Genomic DNA, 20,647 nt, shown 5'->3' on the forward strand with positions numbered 1-20,647 from the left:
AACATTCTCACAACTTCCGCTGTCTATGATGACCATGCAAACCTTCTCTTCAACAGTGCATCTTGTGTGAAAGATGTTGTGGCATCGCCAACTCTCGTCTTCTATTACCCTTGCAGTATTCAAACTTTGACAAACTACTAAAGCTTCTCCACAATCGGCTGGAACTTCTTCAATAGCATAGTCAACCTTACCTTCCTCCTCTTGCTTCTGAATTGGTTCTTCATTAACCTCTTCCTCAACAAGAGTGATAACCCTTCTGTTTGGACAATCAGTAGCAATATGCCCAAAACCTTGACATTTGAAGCATTTCTTACCTGATGATCCACGCTCCTTGTTGCTTCTATAAGATCTTATCTTCATTTCTTGTTGACCATCAAGGATGACTTCTTTGTCTTTCGGCGATTGAGTGTTATTCCTTTGTGTTTTTTGCTTTTCAATCTTTAATGACAACATAATGACATCATCCAAGGTCCAATATGGTTGTAGCTGAACAACATTAGAAATTTCTGTGTTTAGTCCTCCAAGATAACAAGCAATTGTTTGTTCTTCAGGCTCTTGATTGTCACACTTCATAAGCAACTCTTCGAAGTCCATTGTATATTCTTCTACAGATTATGACTTTTGTCTCAAATTATGAAATTTGATGAAGGTGTCTTGCCTGTAATATTCAGGGGAACTTGCGCTTGAGCTCACGACGCATTTTATCCCATGTCTTGATCTTTCTTCTTCCTTCTCTTTCTCGCTGACGCTTGAGATTCTCCCACCATACTGACACATGCTTCTTTAACTTGATTGCTACAAGCTTCACACGCTTATCATCTGGAATGTCTTTTAACTCGAACACTCTTTTCACTGTGCAAAGCCAGTCGATGAAATTATCAGGTTGGTGTCTCCCTTCAAACTCAGGAATATCAATTTTGATTCCCAAGTCTTTAGCTTTCATGTTGTTGTGTCGTGCTCTTCGTGTGGACAAATCTTCAGACGAAGAAGAATAATGAAATGGATTTCCATTATCATCTTCGCTAGAAGAACTGTCATCACTCTGCTTGCCATTATTATTTTAAGCAGCTTCATATTTTGCAAGCTGTTCTTGCAACTCCTTAACTTGACGGCGCAACTCCTCCATTTCAATATCTTGAGTAGTTCTACGCTTTGGAGCCATCTCTTACTACTATGCAATGAGGTTGATGCTTGGGCGTCGATGTTATGATGATAATGATGATGCACAATGATGATGGGAATGCACCAATGATGATAATGATGGGAATGAACAAAGATAACCACCAACAGAAAAGGCACCAAAAGAAGAGAAAAGAACGATATTACCCGGAACTTCGCAACAGACAATCCGTATTGACAACAACTTGTACCAACAGCGAGAGAATTGCACTAAAGATCGTACCCACGAACCAAATAAAATTTTACTGGAGCAAGTCGAGAACCGACCTTGCTCTGATACCAAACTGACGCCGGGGCGTTGCTTGGACTACCAATCTTGGCGAGGTTAACAACCCACTATGGTGAAAATAGACAAGAACCCACCTTGGTTGGCTAAGCCAAGGATGCACCTCTTACTCTTAAAGAGCCTAGAGAAAAATAAGCACACGGTTTATTTAAATATATAACTCAATGAATTCAACTCATAAACAAAAGAGGTACATATGCATATTTATACTAGTAGGGGACGGGAAACCTTCATGACTCGGGCGATGTGGGACTAACTCATAACACAATAAAATAATATATACTAAACTAGACTACTTTAGCTAACGATACAAACATAAAGATACATGCTCCTGCATCACCTGGGAGCTAGATACGTGAGTAAAATGTGTACCACCCATACAAGCCTCCACAGTGCCACCAGCCTGAGTGTTAGTAGGGTGATCGACCACGGGACGATCCAACCTCGTCATCATGGTGGACGGAAGGTGCTCGTCCAGCACGAGCAGCCCGTCGTCTAGCACTAGATCGATGCCGGCGATGATCTGATTGGCCTCCTTCATCACCACCACCAAGCTGCCCCTCCTACATCATGTCGTCGAGACAGCGCCACTCCCGATCACTGGCACGTGTACCAATGCATCGTCTCTGCTCCATGTGTCTGTTATCGAGCATATCCGATGCTGGAACTCTAACGGGCGCCTGCGACAACCCTCTGAGTATAGCATCCTCCGGAACCTCAACTGGCATGGGATCTGCAAATGCAACCCCCGGTGACAGAATCCTGTGTGTAATATGGTACCACCAGTCCAGGAACTCAATGGATGGACCAGGATCAGCCACTCTCTAGATACTCAACACAGAGCGAACTCACTCATCCCAATGCTCATGCCATGTCCTATAGTAAGTGGGGAACCATTTATTTCCACCCCTGCCGTCCTTACTATGAAGATACTCTATATTGAAAACAAAAAGCAAATGACTTACATCTCGATCACCCAGTCGATCTAATGTTAGGCGATACTGAATAATCCGTTGTTCCTTCCCATCAAACGTGGGTAAATATGTGGCCCATCTGAATGATAGAAATATCACATAAATTTGTAATTTCATATGTAGAATGTTAATAACTTGAAAGAATACGTGTATTAACGAATACCTAGATGCCAACAGAAAAGAAAAAGTGTCAAACCCCTGCAACCTCAGTGTGGGGAACTGCCAAAAGATCCATGACTATAGCAACTATAGGGGCCCGGCCAAGTTGGTGACGTTTCTGTTTGCCACCCTACACATGCATCGGTACAACCATGCCAACGCAGCTGAGCCCCAGCTATAGTTGCCTATGTCGTCAGTCTCGCCACAAATGGCAACCACCGAAGGTGGACCCGATTACCACTCTTGTCCATTAACAGCTGCGTCGACAGAAGCATCATAATATACGCACGTGCATAAATGCGCACGGTCTCCTCGAAAGCATTAGCCGGTAACACCCTGAACCTCTCATGGAACCATGTGAAGTGGACCGTGTATAACTTTCTCTTATCCGGTGGCGGAAGCTCACCAAATAACTCCTGGAACCACTCCCACGCCGGTCTGGCCCCCTCGATGTGCAAGTGAAAGTTAGTCATGCACTCAGAAACAGGCTGGCCATCCACGGGCAGCCCCAACTGATATTCCACATCCTGGAGCGTGATAGTACACTCTTCGAACGGCATATGGAAAGTGTGGGTCTCAGGCCGCCACCTCTCGATAAATGCGCTGACCAGAGGCTCATCCAACCTGAACCAATGCGCGTTCAGCCTAGTCAGGTGGTACAACCTAGCCCTTTCCAAGTAAGGTATGATCCTATCATGTAACGGCATATTCTGTTGCCTAAGAACACCTGATTAATTTCTAACACTGATATTACCAAACCAGAATTTATGTTTCAAGATGTAAACTACCTAGGTTTTAAAATTACAAATTTACCATCTACAACTTAAATTTCAAATTCTCTACATTTAAATTTAAATTTTAAATTTCATATTTTTATTTTCAAAACCTAAGCTAAACTAAGATTCTATTTTTCTTAATTAATAAATAACTTCCTTAAGGTTAAATAAAATATACAGATATCATCCAATTGAAAGAAAATAAAGAGACTTACCTCTTCATTGATGGTTCCGGTTACGTGAGCAATGCCTTGAGCCCGTACAACCGCCGTTCATCTTCCATTGTTCCACTGCTCCAAGAATATCCTTTGCCTTCTCTCTACTTTCTCTCTCTAAGTCCCTATCAAAACTCCTCAAATGAAATCTGCTACACCCTCACGTGGTTTATATAGTGAGCCACTCTCTTTATAATCCGCTACAGGGTCTCGCGGAATACACTCTGGGCCCATCTGTTCATAAACTGCTACAGGGTGTAGCAGTTTATGTGTTTGCAGCTTCTCAACGTAATCCGCGACAGAGTGTAGCGGATTACGTGTATTCAGATTCCGCGTTAGGATGTCGCGGATTACATATAATTGGGTTTATTGCATTTGCGTCTGGTTTTTCTGAATTTTGTATTTGCGTAACAGTTTCTCCAATTTATTTTATTTATGTGAATTGCCCAAGAACAGATTTTTTGTTGTTCAAGTCATTGTGCCAAAATCCCTTTAGAATTTAAGGCGCTCAAAATCTTACCGATCTACTTTCTCAACATCCAGTTTTGCATTTAACCATGTAGTCGGTAATTATTCCCTAGCCGTCACTACTTTAACAAGAAATTCTAACCGCAGCTTCAAATATAATCTTTTTGTTTGTACTCCTCCATAATTCAGTTCTCAGATGGGTTCTACTTCTACTCGCTTAACATCACATAGCTCGATAAAATTTTTAAAGTGGTCTCTCATATTTATATCTTTTACCACGTAATTTTTTTAAATTCAAAATTATCTATACTAGTCCTCGAGATTCAGTTCTGGGCACCATATTAGTCTCTGGACCCTTTCGTGGTAACCAAGAGTGACGCCGCGTCAGCTATCCCAAGATCATTACTGTGTTTGGGCTTGAAGTCATGCCATTGGACCGTTGATGGAATCCTCAATTGATGAAGGAGGTTCTAATGCCCTATGCTCCTACATCAATGACCATTCTACGCATTCAGATGGCAATATTTTGACTTTATGCGTTGTGGAGCGTCAACAATCCGACAAGGTATGCAGTAGAAATTGCTTTTGCATGCGGTTGTTTATTTTTAATACAAATCGGATATTTGTTCATAATATAAATGGATTATTCTATTATATTTTATCCGTATAATAAGGCAAACGATAATAATTTTCAGTTCAACCAAATATTTTATAACAATAAATTGGTCATATATATATATATGTGTGTGTGTGTAAAGAACATAAACATCTTTATTGAAACGAATTATCTCAATTTAACTTTATTTTGATAAAATCAAGTGAGATATTTCATATGATAGTGGTGAAATGGGACTAAATTATCTCATTTCATTTTTAGGAAAAATTTATTCATATATGCGTATTACTTTTTTTGGAACTGTGTTGGTTAGTGTAATTTGAGAGTCATAATAATTCCAATGAAAGATTAAAAGTAATAATAATATTTTTTAAAAAAATAATTATACATATAAAATAAACAAAAATTTTGATTTTATGTTAACGTTTAGAAGTTTCAATAATAAAAAATTCAGGACGGCTGTTTCTTGTTGGATGATTTAATATAATTAGATGTCTCTTGTTGTGTGTTTGTCTGATTTTTTGGTTATTGACTAGTTATTTATTTTTCTGATAGTTACTTCATGGTATGATATTTCATTTGGTTCCTTTGTTTGGCTTTGTCTTTTTGTGTTCAATTGCAGGTCGTAAAGTTACGGACATTATTGAGTCAGGAAGTGATGAAATGGAATTTGGTTCCTCTGTTTGGTTTTGTCTTTTTGTCTTTTTACTCATTTCTTTTTTTTGCGCATTAAATGGAGTTGTTTACACACTAATTTTATCTTTTTAAACTAAATAATTTTATAATATGATATATATTAAAATTTTAATAATTAAAATATTTAGGTTTCAATCTTTAACTTGTTAGCCTTAAAAGTTTGACACAAGGCAAAAATATACGTATGAAACATGCTTAGCCGAACAGTCTAATAGTCTAACTATTAATAACTAGTTAAATTCACTAAGTATGCTGGATATTTAATTCGTTAGGCGTGCGAATGATTATTTGATTAAAATATGCTGGATGTTCGAGTTATTTTAATAGTTAGAAACTAATTTAAAAACTTTTTGAGTTGTTAAGGAGTACTTTACCTTTCGAATTGTGACCGGAAAAATTTAGTCATTTCTTTTTTGCGCATTAAATGGAGTTGTTAAACTAAATAATTTTATAATATGATATATATTAAAATTTTAATAATTAAAATATTTAGGGTACAATCTTTAACTTGTTAGCCCTAAAAGTTTGGCACAAGGCAAAAATATACGTATGAAACACTTAGCCAAACGCTTTAATAGTCTAATTATTAATAGCTAGTTAAATTCACTAGGCATGCTGGATATTTAATTCATAGGCATGCGGATAGTTATTTTTACTCTTAAGTGAATGGTTATTTTATTGGATTGGATATATCTCAAATTTTTCTAATTTTGCAACAATAAAATCACACAAGTTAAAAAAATAACGGATCATAAGAACCCACAAGCATCAAGTTATCACCTAGGTCCACATTGCATTGTTGAAGAATTGAATCACTAAGCTTTGGACCTAAATCACAATGGGAGTTGAAGATTAATTGCGAAAGATTTGATTTGATTTTTTTTTAATGAAGTTTGAATTTGGATTTTAAGTTTTGTTTTAGGTTGAGGATAAAAGGCTCCCGAAAAACTTTGACGGGGACCTTTGGGCCGTTTTTCATACATTGTCTTTGATTTTCAAGCTTAGCATGAGTCACTAATCTCTTTAGTTAAGGTTAGGGGTTCTGTTAATTCTAATGGACTAATGTTATAGCTTTTCTACTTTTGACTAATGCATTGATGTTTTCTCAAGAAAGAGTTTTCGTTCTTCAACACAAGGGTTTGAATCTATTGGGAAATAGTTCTAATCTAAACTGAATTCTAATTATCATATTGAAAAATTTGATTTTTGGAATTAAGCTTGAAAACTCCTTTTCATAATTCTTTAAGTTTTGAAACTAGACTTGATAAGTGACATCGAATCAACTAGAGTTAACTCTTGTAAATTGTGTGGTTTCTAAATCAGTGAATGTAGTTCACCTCTTTTCATAATCAATTAATCAAGGAATTGATGGTTTATTAAGTTAAGAGAAATTGAATTATCAAGGGATTGAGATTTGATTACTAATGATTTGCCATAGATATATCTTGCATGATTAAAGTAGAATTCTTCCTGAAGTTTAACATCTCTGAAACCTTAACTCTTTTAATCATATTACTCTCCCAACCATTTACTATTTGTCTTATTTTATTCACTGCTTTTATGCTAAGGAATTCTAAAACCCTAAATTCTGATTGTCTGACTAGATTAATCAATTGACCATTTCTTGCTTAGTCTGTTAATCTTCATGGGAACGATAACCCACTCCTGAAGTATTATTTGATACGATTCGGTACACTTGCTGATAGTAGTTTGCAAAAATCTGCATCATACATGTCAAAGTCCCTATGTCGAATGCAACTGATGTTAGATAAAAGAAAGAGTTTATGTTTTTAAAGGAACTGGAATCATAGCATATGCAAAACAGGCACAAACAACAGATTTTATCACAAACAACTTGCCTGTCAAAATTATATCCTGTAAGTTGCACCAGTACTGTTGATGGTGTAATTGGATCAGGGTCTTTGGGGTTTGACGGCTTTTCAAGAGTTTTTTCATGATTGACATTGACCTCATCATCCCCTAGATTCTCATCTTGTGGGTTCCCTGTATATTGAAACAGTTGACACATTCTCTTGGCAATTGACTCATTATCCTCGTCATCAGAGTCGGAAACTACTGTATGTGTCTCGGTATGCTATGAGGTAGCTTTCTCAGAAAGTGATTTTTTGTTGTTTTTGCATGATCAACCTTTGACAATGCACATCTTTCTCCTCGTAGTTGTCCTACTTTTCTGTGTTGATGTAAATATTCAACGTGGCATAAAAAAAAACAACCAAAATATTTAGAAATGAACATACAAAAAAGCAGCAGAAGATGATTCTGTATAAACTTCATTGCTAATATTTAATATGTCATTTATAAATAATGTTTGACTACTTATATGCAATAAAACCTTGTTTTCGTATATATAAAAAAAATAGATAAAATAATTAAAAGGAAATAGTAGGAAATTGATGGGAATGATCTACTATATATATACACTTTATTAAAGTAAAATATATACACGTGTGAATGCAACCCACCAATGCATGGTATTTTATATAGCTTCTAAATCAAGTAGGTAAAGGATTTCGGATTTGTATTTACTAGAAAGTATATCATGATTTAGTTTATAAGCACGATTATTTTGGTTGTGCATTTAGTATTAATTAACTTTTTATTTAATAAATTAATTAAGATATATATTTAATCTGAATAAAAAAAACAACCATTATAATTAGGAAATAAACATCTATTTGAATTCTGTTCAATTAATGTCCAGCTATATCATAAAGACAAATTATGGTATAAAGAACATAACATAAACACACAATAAAATATACTCACCTTAGTTACAGCTGTCTGTTTTTTCGATCGGAATACGCGTCTTTGTCCTGATGGTGGTTGTTCTGTCATCTTAATGGGCTACCTTTTTATGGATTTCTCTTTGGGCTCTTTAGCGTCAGTGCTTCTCCATTCGGATACATTCAAAAAATCAGAGAATAACCATGCAATTGTTCACATAAGAATACTAAAATTGTAACCATACAAAATATCCAATTCATACCAAAATACAAGATCACTTCTATAGTTAGAGAAACCTATACCAAACTAGCAAATGATGTACTCAATTAAAGTTGGCATCTTTGTCTTAGTTAAAAGAGAATCAATGTAGCTTACTCAAATTCCAATAGGAACTTACCATCGGAAGCGATGAAGTTTTTCGCGCCCTCTCTGAGCGCGCTTCTTTAGTGTGTGATTTTGTTATTGTCTTACGTGCTCCCCCCTCCTTAGGTTTTTCACCATTTTTCGCTTTGCTTGTGATGGGTCCCTGATGTTTAATGATCCAAAGTATCAATTAGCTAGTAATCATCCAAGTTAGATATGAGAAAAAACGTTCGGATTATAAAAAACATCATATTCATGTGAAAGCAAGCTATCATAGTACAGTATAAAAAAGAACTCGTCTAGGTTAGTATCTTGGAAATAACATTTGTTGCCTTCTTTTCAAGTTCAGTAGTAGTCCATGTGGCGACCCATGGCTCCGATTCTTGATAGTCATCAAGCGAACCATGCTTCAACTGCTGGAAGTACAATACCTAGAGAAAAGAAGTTCACAACTTTTGATTTGCAACATAAATAAATGGTATGCCGGATATACTAGTAGTTTAAAAACGTAACATACCATGATACCAATAGGGCGAACATGCAGTCTCCACAGGTTTCGTGCTTTTTAATTTTATATTTTTGGAGCGTCGCTTCCAACCATTTGAAAGTCTTCAACAGCTAATTGAACCTACTTAGGTCCGAGACATCTAAATAGGGGACATGTGCCACGGCGATATTGTTTGTTGACTTGTTAGGCACAGGAACATCTTTAGCACTACTAAGATGAAGTGCCGTCTGAACTCCATCTTGTCTGCTTCAGTTTCTATAAAGCAGCTGTAGACGAAATCATGCAGTTTGATGGTCGTTCTTTTTTGGAATTGTGTTTCAATTGCCACATGGGTAGCATTCTTTTTGTCGAGTGTGGCGAAGTCGTCGCTTGCATTTTTGAAACATTAAAGTACATAAAATTACTAAATACTGAAATCGAATGACTTGACACAACAAAGGATGCTTAATATGAAAGACAAACTCACCACCAGAAAGAATCCCTAAACCCCCCAATCAACTCGGCGTTAATGCGAATGTTACTGACATATACTCTCAATGTGCTTGTTCCTACATCGCAGACCCTTGTTAGCTGAACCATGATGCCCTGTTTTACAGGTTAGTGCTGGATTTGCTTTTAGGAATCTGAATCCAATATCTTCGATCTCCTTCGGCTTCAATTCGGCATTATTTTTTTTCCACGTGGCTGATCATACCGTTCATATAGTAAGGTGAACAACGCTTCCCTACTAGTTTCTACCAAAATAGAAGGTAGCTGTGAGAAACAAGTACATTCATGTTGAAGTCGAAGCCAACAACAGTAAACTACGTATTACATTTTTTCCATTTGGATATTCTATTCAGTAGCACAAATCAGGTGCATTTACGATCTGTTAAGGACCAATCAAAGGTTAGGTTTCACACCATCCGAACTTTACAAGCTGATTCGAGAACAAGCATCCAATGAATAATAGAATAACCATGCATTTTAATTAGCAAACCATAATGAATGCATACTACTAAAGCTAAGTTAATTATGTCATGTCACTGACAAATTAAACAAAGTCTAAACTAACTTTTTAGACTAAATCCACACTCAAGTTAAAATGAACATCTGCATATAAGGAAAAATAAACATCCCTGCATATTACCTGAGTTTTAGATTCACATAAATTTTTAATTCAATAATGCCAAGTTGAGCTGTATCTTTTTTTTTTATAAAAAAAAAATTCCCAAACCAAATTGAGAAACTAATAGAATCGTGAAAAATAGAAACCAAGCAATTCATCAACATTGACTCGTCTTTTTTTTTTTTTTTTTCCATTTGAACCCAATTATTCAACCATTTAAAATGGTTTACAAGAAGACAAAAATTCCACTAATTCAACTAATTAAAGTACATCTCATTCAAAATATCACAACAATTAAACATCCATGCATACTACTTGAGTTCTAGATTGACAAGAAATATCAATTCAACAAATGTCAAGCTGAGCTGTACCCTTTTTCTTTTTCTTTTTTTTAAAAATACTCTAAAACCAAAATGAGAAACATATACAATTGAGAAAAATAGAAACCAAGCATATTATCAACATTGACCCCCTTTTTTCCGTTTGAACCCAATTATCCAATCATTTAAAATGGTTTACAACAAAACGTAAAATTAACTATTTCAATCGATCAAAATACATCTCTTTCAAACCACTATAACTAGCGTCTGAATCCCAGTACATAGTAGAAACATATATTACATTCTTACTATTATACCAAATTTAATTAGCTTGATTTAACCACAACCAAAATAAATTTCAATCAATTATTTAATTAACTCACAAACAACATACGAAATTAAGCAAAAGATTAACTACGTAAACAAAACAAATACCTGTACATATTACCTGAATCCTAGATTAACTAATCCAAAATGCGAAAGATATAGTAATGAATAAAAAAAAGCAAATCAGCAACAGTCTCATGTTTTTTTTTTTCCAGTTGAGTCCAATTATTCAAAAATAAAAAATAGTCTACATGATGAAAAAAATTCCAATAATTCAACCAAATATCACAGAACATCTAACTATTTCTTGGAGTCTAATACATTGCATAAACATTCATGAAAAAAATTCCAATAATTCAACCAAATATCACAGAACATCTAACTATTTCTTGGAGTCTAATACATCGCATAAACATTCATTTAAGAAATAAAACCCTAACTATCACTAACCTTCTTGTAGTAAAAAATGATGTTGCTGAAGTTAGCGGTGATAGCGGTGTACAACGGCTTTTAAATTGCGGCTTGCTTGGTTCTACTGCTACTGCTTGGTCTGTTCTACCTGTAGAAGGCGGCGGTGCAACTCGAACAAGAGTGCAGCAGCGTAGGCGGGAAAAAGGAGATGAGGAAGAAGATCTCGACAGCGATGAGTGTTGATGGTGAGGGAGTGGGCGACGCCGATAATTGGGCTGGTGAGAGAAGAAGCGCTGACAGCCTGACACTGAGGCTGAGTGATGAGGGATGGAGTAGCGCCAATAAGTGTGGCTGGTGAGGGAAGGAGTGGCGCCAATTGGAGATTTGGGAGAATAGAGGTGCAACGGTCAATAGAGTTAAAAGGGATAGTTAAAAGTTGAAATGTGAAAATAGGGTTTTTGGTAGGGTAATTGGAAATGGAGGTTTGTTTTTCTTTTACCTTTGATGTGTCAGGATTGTAGTCTAAATTTCACGTTGTTCACAATATCCGTTGTCTACCTAGCAAAATTGTTACTTCACATACTAAAAAAACAATAAAAATCAAAATATCAAATATTAATTGGCCAACAAAAACTTTCATGGATTCAAAGTTTAAACTATCAAACTTGAAAGCACATAGAGGCTTCCATTATGGTTATCAAACTAGGAAAAGAAAAAAAATAATAATAAATGGTGCATAAATTCCAATGTAAAAATAGAGAGATTCCTAGTTGACTAGCCATTAGAACGAGCTGAATAATATGTCTGCATGATGGTAAGAACAAGCAGAACAATAGCTGCCACAACTCCTATGAATTTCCACACTGTAGGGATATGATCACGGATCAAAGCATCATACCAATTCCACGCATAGTACATAAGAATTTCAAAAACCTTCCTGCACCTGTGCCAACTCCTTATACCCAATCCACGAAACGCGTTCCTAGATTCCGCCTCATACTGGTTCAAGCACTCACAAATTCCGCCATAACCTGGATCCATGTGTTCAGAACCCTTGCAGATTTTCCGAAACATACTTAGCAATTCTTCTTTTTTCTTCTTGCTATCGTTCACTATCACTCCCTTCTTCTCAAGCAGTTCAATGTCGTGCTTGCAACATATCAAACCTTTGAAGAAAAAAGCATACGAAGTGTACTTCCTTTTCACCCAAATCCTGCTCTGCTCCCAAGCAACCAAATTCCTCCACCTCACTTCCGTCGTTTCCTTGATACGAAGAGCCGGAATTTCCAGCACCTTATCTTTTTCGTTAAATCTTATGTCGAAGTCAAAAATATCTTCAAATAGATCCGGAACTTTACCGTTGCCTTTGCTATTTGCGGCGGTTCGAATGGTTATTCCGGAAGCCCGGAGCTTAGTAGCGCATCGCTTTAGCTCTTGAGACGCTTTTACCCCTCTCTTCTTCTCTAACTGGTCACGTTCTTCAACCGTGGCCAGATGAATGAGGTGGAGTATGTGAGCGGCACCTGAAGAGATTCTTACCGGAGTGTAACCGAAAGCACCGAACACGATGTTGGCAACGCGGTGGTCATCTTTGACTTCAATGTCTTCATCAGGGAAGACATTGTAGTACAACTTCTTTAGAACGATCAAGGGTATTTGGTTCTCGACCATCACGATGTCGTTGAGAACAGATCTTACCTTCTCCTCTGTTTCAAAGAGAGGATCACCCAAATAGCTATCATCATCATCATCATTGCTGTTCTTCTTCGACATGTAATAACCAAGTCTTATGAGAAGCTCCAACAAGAAGCAACCGTCGACAATCATTATCCTGGAGAGCTCATGGGAATCCATCTCTGTGTCGCCGCTGTAGCAGGCAGTAATCGCTTTGTCCATACTGATCATGTCAACGGCGCAATCCCGAAGCCTGAGTTCTGATGTTCTTGTATCCGTTCCAGTTTCTCTTCTTTCAAGAAAGTCGCGCATGTAGCGGAGTTTTGCTTCTTCCATTAGGAGAAGCTGGCGTGTTGCTCCCTTGTGCCAGGGTCCTAAGGACACCAGCTTTGGCTTGTAAGCCTCCTCGTTGGGGGCTCGAAGCATTGGTGGAACCTTTGAAATGCTGCATGAATGGACTTCTTCATGGTCCAGAGCACCCAGCATCACTTCCACTGGAATCATCCAACTGAAGTCTGATCGCATCTTCAACAATACGATAATCTCGGATGAATCTTGATATTGACTAGATTATACTTCAATACAAAATCTAAACACAAATTAAAAGGAAACGAAAATTATATTTGTGAACTGTGAAGGACATAAAAGTAAAATCGTTAATTAGATATTAGTTACAAAAATCTAATCACCTAGACTTTTTTGTTATGGACAATGTTACATGAACAACAAAAGTTTTTTTTTGGAATATTATTTGGTCAACTAAAAATATATTATTTTTTACACTTCTTTTTTTAAGCAAACATATGATTATTAATTATATGTAACCAAAAAATTATTAACTAAATACCTAACTGTGCTCCGTATGTAAATTATTTTTAATCTTGTTGTATATTATGTTAAAAATATTTGGAAGTTCATAATATTCATGAATGGGCTGGTGATTGATATTTTTTATTTTATATACAGCAGACACCTATATTATATGTGACTTCTATTACATGTTTAGGCTTCAGGGATTTTTTATTTTAATAAATAAATTAAATCTAATAATTACTGAATTAAATAATTTTAAAATTATGACCAAAATCTGTTACACTAACTTATTTCGTTTGTACTGTGAACGAAATAATTTTATACGTATCTTATTTACAATATTTAAATTACTACTAATGACCTATTGCATACTAACTATACAAACTATATTTTAATTCTTCGCTACTATTTTAACCATCGTTATATACACACATTTATCTATATAGGATTGCGTAAAATTTAATAAATTAGAACTAACCGCAAAGTTGGTTGCTCTCGCAAAGTCTCGTTCAGCCTGTTGATGTCTCTGTCTTTACTAGCTGTGTGCGCCATCGTCATATGTATCGATTATATGGTTAGAAATGGATAAAAAAGAGGAGAAAGTAGTTTGAAAAGTTCAAACTAGAACCCGAGCAAACGCTGTCAACAAGTTATATATATAGTTGTTGCCTAACCTCGTTTACACTGTGAACGAGATAACCTTGTACGTATTTTGTTTATCGTGTGAACGAAATATACACGTGTCACGTCTACGTGTTTATTTTATTTACACTGTAAACGAGAAGCGTGCAAAATTATTTTGTTCATAGTATAAAATAGATAAGACATAATGGCAAATTTCGATCATAAATTTTAAATTTATTTAAAATAATAATTAATACATTTATTTTATTTATTAAAATAAAAAATCCTACACTTCAGTCATAAAATAAGAGAGGAGTGAGGAGATAAAGGAGTTTATCTATATATTAGACCCACATGAAAAGACAGATAATCAACTATAGTTTGAACTTTGACGGTTTGTTTTACATGGATCTAGCTATATATATTAATATAAAAAATATTTTGTGTATACAAATAAATTAATAACCAAATTAATTATTATATATTTTTTGTAAAAATATATATGTTGTTTAATTTTTTTATTTTATATTTTATTATATAATTTATTTTGATAATTAATTTAGTAGTTATTTTTTGTGTTTATGTAATATAATTATATATATAAATATATGATGATTGATTTAATAACTGATTTTTTGTTTGTACATAATTATTTTAACAATTATATGAACAATACTATATGTGAAATTTATTATTTTTAGCTAACATATATATACTTAATCAGTATTTTAAATTTTAAATATTAAATTTTAAATTCTAATAATATAAAAAAATATGCCAATGAGTTATAGCTCAAATGGCATAGTCTTCCCATACTCAATTAAGAGATTGCGGGTTCGAGTCTTCTATCTTTGGTAAAAAAAAAAAAAATAATATAAAAAAATATTAACTAAATATTGACTAATGTTAATAAACATATTAGTCCCTAATATTTCTCTAATATATTACATGTAAACCACATCTAATTTCTATCTACTTAAAATAAACCCATATGGTTCTTATGGTAATTATAATAACAAAATAAATTAGCCGGTGATCAAGGTTAGTTGTTAATAACTTAATATTAAAGAGAAGACTCAAGACTTCAAGTTTCTCCATTTGGTCGTTTGTTATAATAAGAGTCATTTATTTGGATAACAGTCTTATGTGAATTCATTGACCGAGGGGAGATCGATCACTTCGTCATGTTTTTCTAATTGATTAGTCTTTCATTTAAAACGGTTATGAATGATTCTAAAATCATTAAAAACTGTGGAGATAAAAGAATATTATTATTCTTTTTCTTTTTTAAATCTGGAGATTTTTTTTTTTCAAAACTAGTTTAGTTTTTAATTGTTTAAACATATATAACTTTTTAAAAATTATAGTAGTTATATTTAATAATAAAAATAAAAGTAACTTTTAAAAAATACAAACTGCAAAAATTATACTTGATAAATTTATTTTTAATATTTAAAATAATTTGAATGAATATAAATATAATAAACATACAAATAAAATAAATATAGGCATTTATTAATATATAAAGTTATCATAGATTTTTAATTTTAAAAAATATAAACATATAATATTTTTTTTTACCAAATATAAAATAGGTTGTTTATATATTTTTTTTGTGCTTTTTAAAATCGTAAGTTCGTAACAATCTCTTCAAAAATAATCGAAAAACAGACAAATAAATATCTATTTTTTTATCATAAAGATAAATAAATTTTTTACTAAATTAAATTACAAATAAATTTTTAACTTTCATAAATAAGAGACACATAAATTGTTCTAACGTTGATATGCATTCAATACGAAAAAATTTATGCATCTCCTATTTACAAAAGTTAAGAACTTATTTATATTTAAATTTAATAAAAAAATTTATTTACCTTTAAGATAAAAAATTAGGTAGCTATTTATTATTTTCTCTTCTTACATGACAAAATCTCTATATTTTTTCTTCACCAGTAGAGGCGGAAACAATAGACAGCCTAAGTTGGTAATATTTCTCCCAACATTTCTAAAAATTTTGAGTATTAGTATAGTTTATATGTTAATAGATTTGTGTGTTTTGTGATGAATTTTTTAATGTATTTGTTATATATATTATGGGATTTAACATGCATCGATATAATAATTTGGATCGATTTAAAAATAGTCTACAATTTGAAAATAATATAAACTATGAGTTTAAAACATAAATATTAAAAATATTAGTCCAACCACACTTATTATTACTAGGTTATTTTTCTCAAACTCCTAATTTCCATTGACATGAAATAAAAAAGAAAGAAACAACAAAAAAATGTAACTATATATGGACAAATTCCTTCCTTTTCTTCCAAATTAAACACTTTTTCTACTGTACTTTAACCCCAAAAGAAAAGGGCACATAAATTGTATTTCTCTATTTTTAATTTGTGTTCAATTTATAGTATTTATAATTTTTTAAAATGCATTATAATTCAATCTACCATAAAGAGGTGTACTGAAATTAGAGTTAAGTTCATACTTTTTGAAAATTCTAAAATTTTTATCAGTAGTGGTCATGAGGATTTGTCGAAAATCTCTTGATTTGAGAAGATCCTCGCAATTTTTTTCCTTTTGGGAAAGCCAAGGAAGTTAATTTTAGAATTGGATCAAAATTTTTTAAAGTGAAAAAGTTGATAAAATAATAAAATAAAAAATTAATTATTCTTAAATTAAAATAGTAAAATACACATTTCATAAAAATTATAAAATTAATAGTAATTAATCTTTTACTTAATCATTTTACTAACTTTCACGCTTTAGTGAAGTCAAATTTCTCAAAATTTGGAGGGATATCGGGCTTAATCTTTTCTTGCTTGGGTCTAAAGAGCTTTTCCATCCTCAGACCTCAGTAATAAACCGACCTAGTGGATCGAAATAATAGGTCTGAAGTTATGGTCGAGAACAATAATCTACCTTTTTTTCTACCTCAGACATGTTGGAAATGATGGAAATAATAGGAAAAAAAAATATAAAATGAAAAATGATGGAGTAAGCACAAAAAATTATATATTATATAGTAGCTAGCTACCTCTACTTTTGATGAATTCTCTTTTTTTCTTCCATTATTTTTACTCAATATAATATATGCGAATTTAATTATTTTGTGCCTTAAAATATATATTAACTAAAATATAATAATAAAAGATTTTTAAAATTTTAATATATTTAATGCATTGAAAATAACAAAATTTTTTAATAATTTCTGATCAAATATTTTTTTATAGTTCTTTTAAGATGTGTTCTAAGACACAGGTTAACAAACCCATTATATATTGACTAGTTTTTGTGTTTATACATATCATCTCTCTTTATAATTAATTGAATAATGTTATATATTCAATTTTTTTAAATTAAATCTAATTAAATTGAACAATAAGACTTGAACTAATGTCAGTTATTATAATTGATTTTTGTTATATTATATCAACTTGATTATAATTAATTAACAATAAAATTTAAATGTGTATAACATTATTCATAATTAATCATAATTAGAATCACATCTATAGATCCTTTAAAGTTTCAAAATTCCAAAATTTTGAGTTGACTTTATTAACTAAAACCCTTTAATTAAAATATGAACCATTTGTTAGGATATCACTGGTGGAATAAATTAATTTTATTAACTCAGATTATCCATATCGAATCATCAAAAATATAATATAACATAATGCGGAAGCGTACCTGAATTCATAAACATGAATCATACGATCGGAAGAGTTTGGATCTTGTGGTTCTTTCGATCTTCCTCAACCAAAACCTTCTGTATTCCTAGGTAGCTGAACTGCAACTCTTTTGATGGGAAAAGAGTAACAAAGGCGGCTTTGGTATATTGGAGACCGAAACCCTGAAGGTCTATTCATATTTGAGCATGGCACCCATTAAACCCTTAAACCCAAATAAAATAGTATCTAAATCCCAAAAGATAATATATCTAAAATCCAAAAAGATAATTATCTAAGGAATAAAAGATAATATCCAGTTTTATTCTCATTTAATTCCAAATCAAAAGTAATAATGACTTATTCAATTAGCATTTAAAACAATAAATGAGATCATCATTATATAAGTCATTTAATTTGAAATAGCATAATTTGTGATTATAATTAATATATGTATTGCCCACAAATAAGTTAGGAAATCAAATAATTTCCTAACAATCTCCCACTTGGGCTATACATATATTATTTCTTGACATAATCACATCTTTATAAACTTTATGCGCGCATCTGAATGCTATTTCTCTCGTTACTTTAACAATCTGGTCCGTCTCATACATTAGATATGGAACTACCGCAGCTTTTATCACATTAAATGCCGTGACTAAACCACGCCAATCACCATTCTAATACACTCAACGACATAGATCAAATTTGGATGAGTAATATGAAAATTACATGCCAAGTGATCTCATGCATGTCTATTTCCAGCTGGTCCAACTTTATTGAGATCAAACACAATACAAATATTGTAAAATGAACATTTCACATAACATGAAATAAACCATCAACTTAATTCTGCAGAAGAATAACTCAATATCTGTTATAGGACATATAGCATAAACTCCCACTAAACCAAGGCATCACAAATATTGACACCCATCCGAGCAGTGTGCTCATGAAAAAACTTTAGGGGTCAATCTCTTGGTAATGGGTCTGCTAGCATATACTCTGTTCCTATATGTCCTATGGAAATCTATTTTTTCTTAAACTTTCTCTTTAACAACTAAGAACTTGATGTCTGTATGCTTCGATTTTGTCAAGCTTTTATTGTTATTGGAGTATAGTACTGCTGACTTATTGTCACAAAATATCTTTAATGGCCTTTCAATGTCATTTACTATATGAAGCTTAGTGACAAAGTTTCGCAACCATATGCCATGAAATCGGAATCAGAGTACCTAATGATCTCCAAATTTTCTGATCTCCGATAAATAAGTATGTAATTCTTTGTTCTCTTTAAACAACGCATTACGCGTTTAACAGCTATCCAATGATCCATATCCGGATTGCTCAAGTATCTACCCAACACTCCCACTATAAATGATATATCGGGATGTATGTAGACTTGAGCATACATTAAATTCCCTAGTGCTGATGCATAAGGTTTATCATGCATTGTTGTCTTCTTAAGATTATTTTGGAGCATTGCTTGAGACTAAACTTGTTTCCTTTAACTACGGGTGTGTCCATTGGTCTATAACTTTCTATGACATATCTACTTAAAATCTTTTCGATATAGTTCTTTTGTGATAATCCAAGAATACCTTGAGAACGATCTCTTAGTATCTCGATTCCTAATACAAAAGAGGCATCACCAAGATCTTTTATTTCGAATTTGTTCGATAGAAATTTCTTAGTTTCATGCAACAAGTCTATATCGTTGCTGGCAAGTAGAATGTCATCAACATATAAGACCAAAAAGATATATTTACTCCCACTGAACTTGCGGTATACACACTCATCTATGATATTCACCTCAAAACCGTATGAGGTAATGACTTGATGAAACTTGTGATACCGTTGACGGAAAGCTTGTTTGAGACCATAGATGGATTTCTTTAACTTACAAACCATAGATTTTGGATCACCTGATACAAAATTTTTTGGTTGCACCATATACATCGTTTTATCAATGTCACCATTGAGAAACGCTGTCTTTACATCCATCTGATGTAGCTCCAAGTCAAAATGAGCTACTAGTACCATTATGGTTCTAAAAGAGTCTTTCGATGATATTGGAGAGAAAGTCTCTTTATAGTCTATGCCTTCTTTTTGAGTAAAGCCTTTAGCGACTAGACGAGCTTTATATCTCTCGACATTACCCTTAGAATCCCTTTTGGTTTTAAATATCCATTTACAACCAATTGGTTTCACACCCTCAGGTAATTCCACGAGATCCCAAACGTCATTGTCTTTCATAGACTTCATCTCTTCTTTCATGTCATCGATCCACTTTTCAGAGTTAGAACTTTGCATGGCTTGAAGAAAATTGATTGGGTCATTTTCTGTCAAACCAATGCCATCCTCATGTTCTTGGAGATGGACAACATATTCATCCGAAATTGCACTTCTCCTTTCTCTTATGGATCTCCTTAATGGCACTTCTTGAGGTTGTTGAGCTTGCTGTATGGGTTGGGGTTGAGGAGGATTCTTATTATTTTCCTGTACTGTAGCAGTATTTTGAGCAACAATAATATTCTCATTGTTCTCTTGTACTGTAGCTGGATTTACAGCAGGATTCTCATTGTGCTCTTGTACTATAACTGTATCTTGAACAATAATAGGCACAAAGTCCTGATCATTGTCAGTTATAGAATCCTCATCAAAAGCAACATTCATAATATTTCCTTCCCCCCCAAACT

General features: G+C 33.3%; 1 protein-coding gene across 1 annotated transcript; it reads right to left on the reverse strand.

Annotated features, from left to right (window-relative positions):
* Positions 1–11,925: 11,925 nt before the first annotated feature.
* LOC112730407 (UPF0481 protein At3g47200-like) lies at positions 11,926–13,350 on the reverse strand. Its single transcript, XM_025780495.1, has one exon. The coding sequence runs from the start codon at positions 13,348–13,350 to the stop codon at positions 11,926–11,928; it is 1,425 nt and encodes a 474-aa protein (XP_025636280.1).
* Between the last annotated feature and the right edge of the window lie 7,297 nt (positions 13,351–20,647).

This window comes from Arachis hypogaea, chromosome 12, assembly GCF_003086295.3.
Source record: "Arachis hypogaea cultivar Tifrunner chromosome 12, arahy.Tifrunner.gnm2.J5K5, whole genome shotgun sequence".
Classification (NCBI taxonomy): domain Eukaryota; kingdom Viridiplantae; phylum Streptophyta; class Magnoliopsida; order Fabales; family Fabaceae; genus Arachis; species Arachis hypogaea.

What these genes read in the sequence shown, in the direction of transcription:
- LOC112730407 (XM_025780495.1), bottom strand. Translation starts at nt 13,350, where the DNA reads ATGCGATCAGACTTCAGTTGGATGATTCCAGTGGAAGTGATGCTGGGT.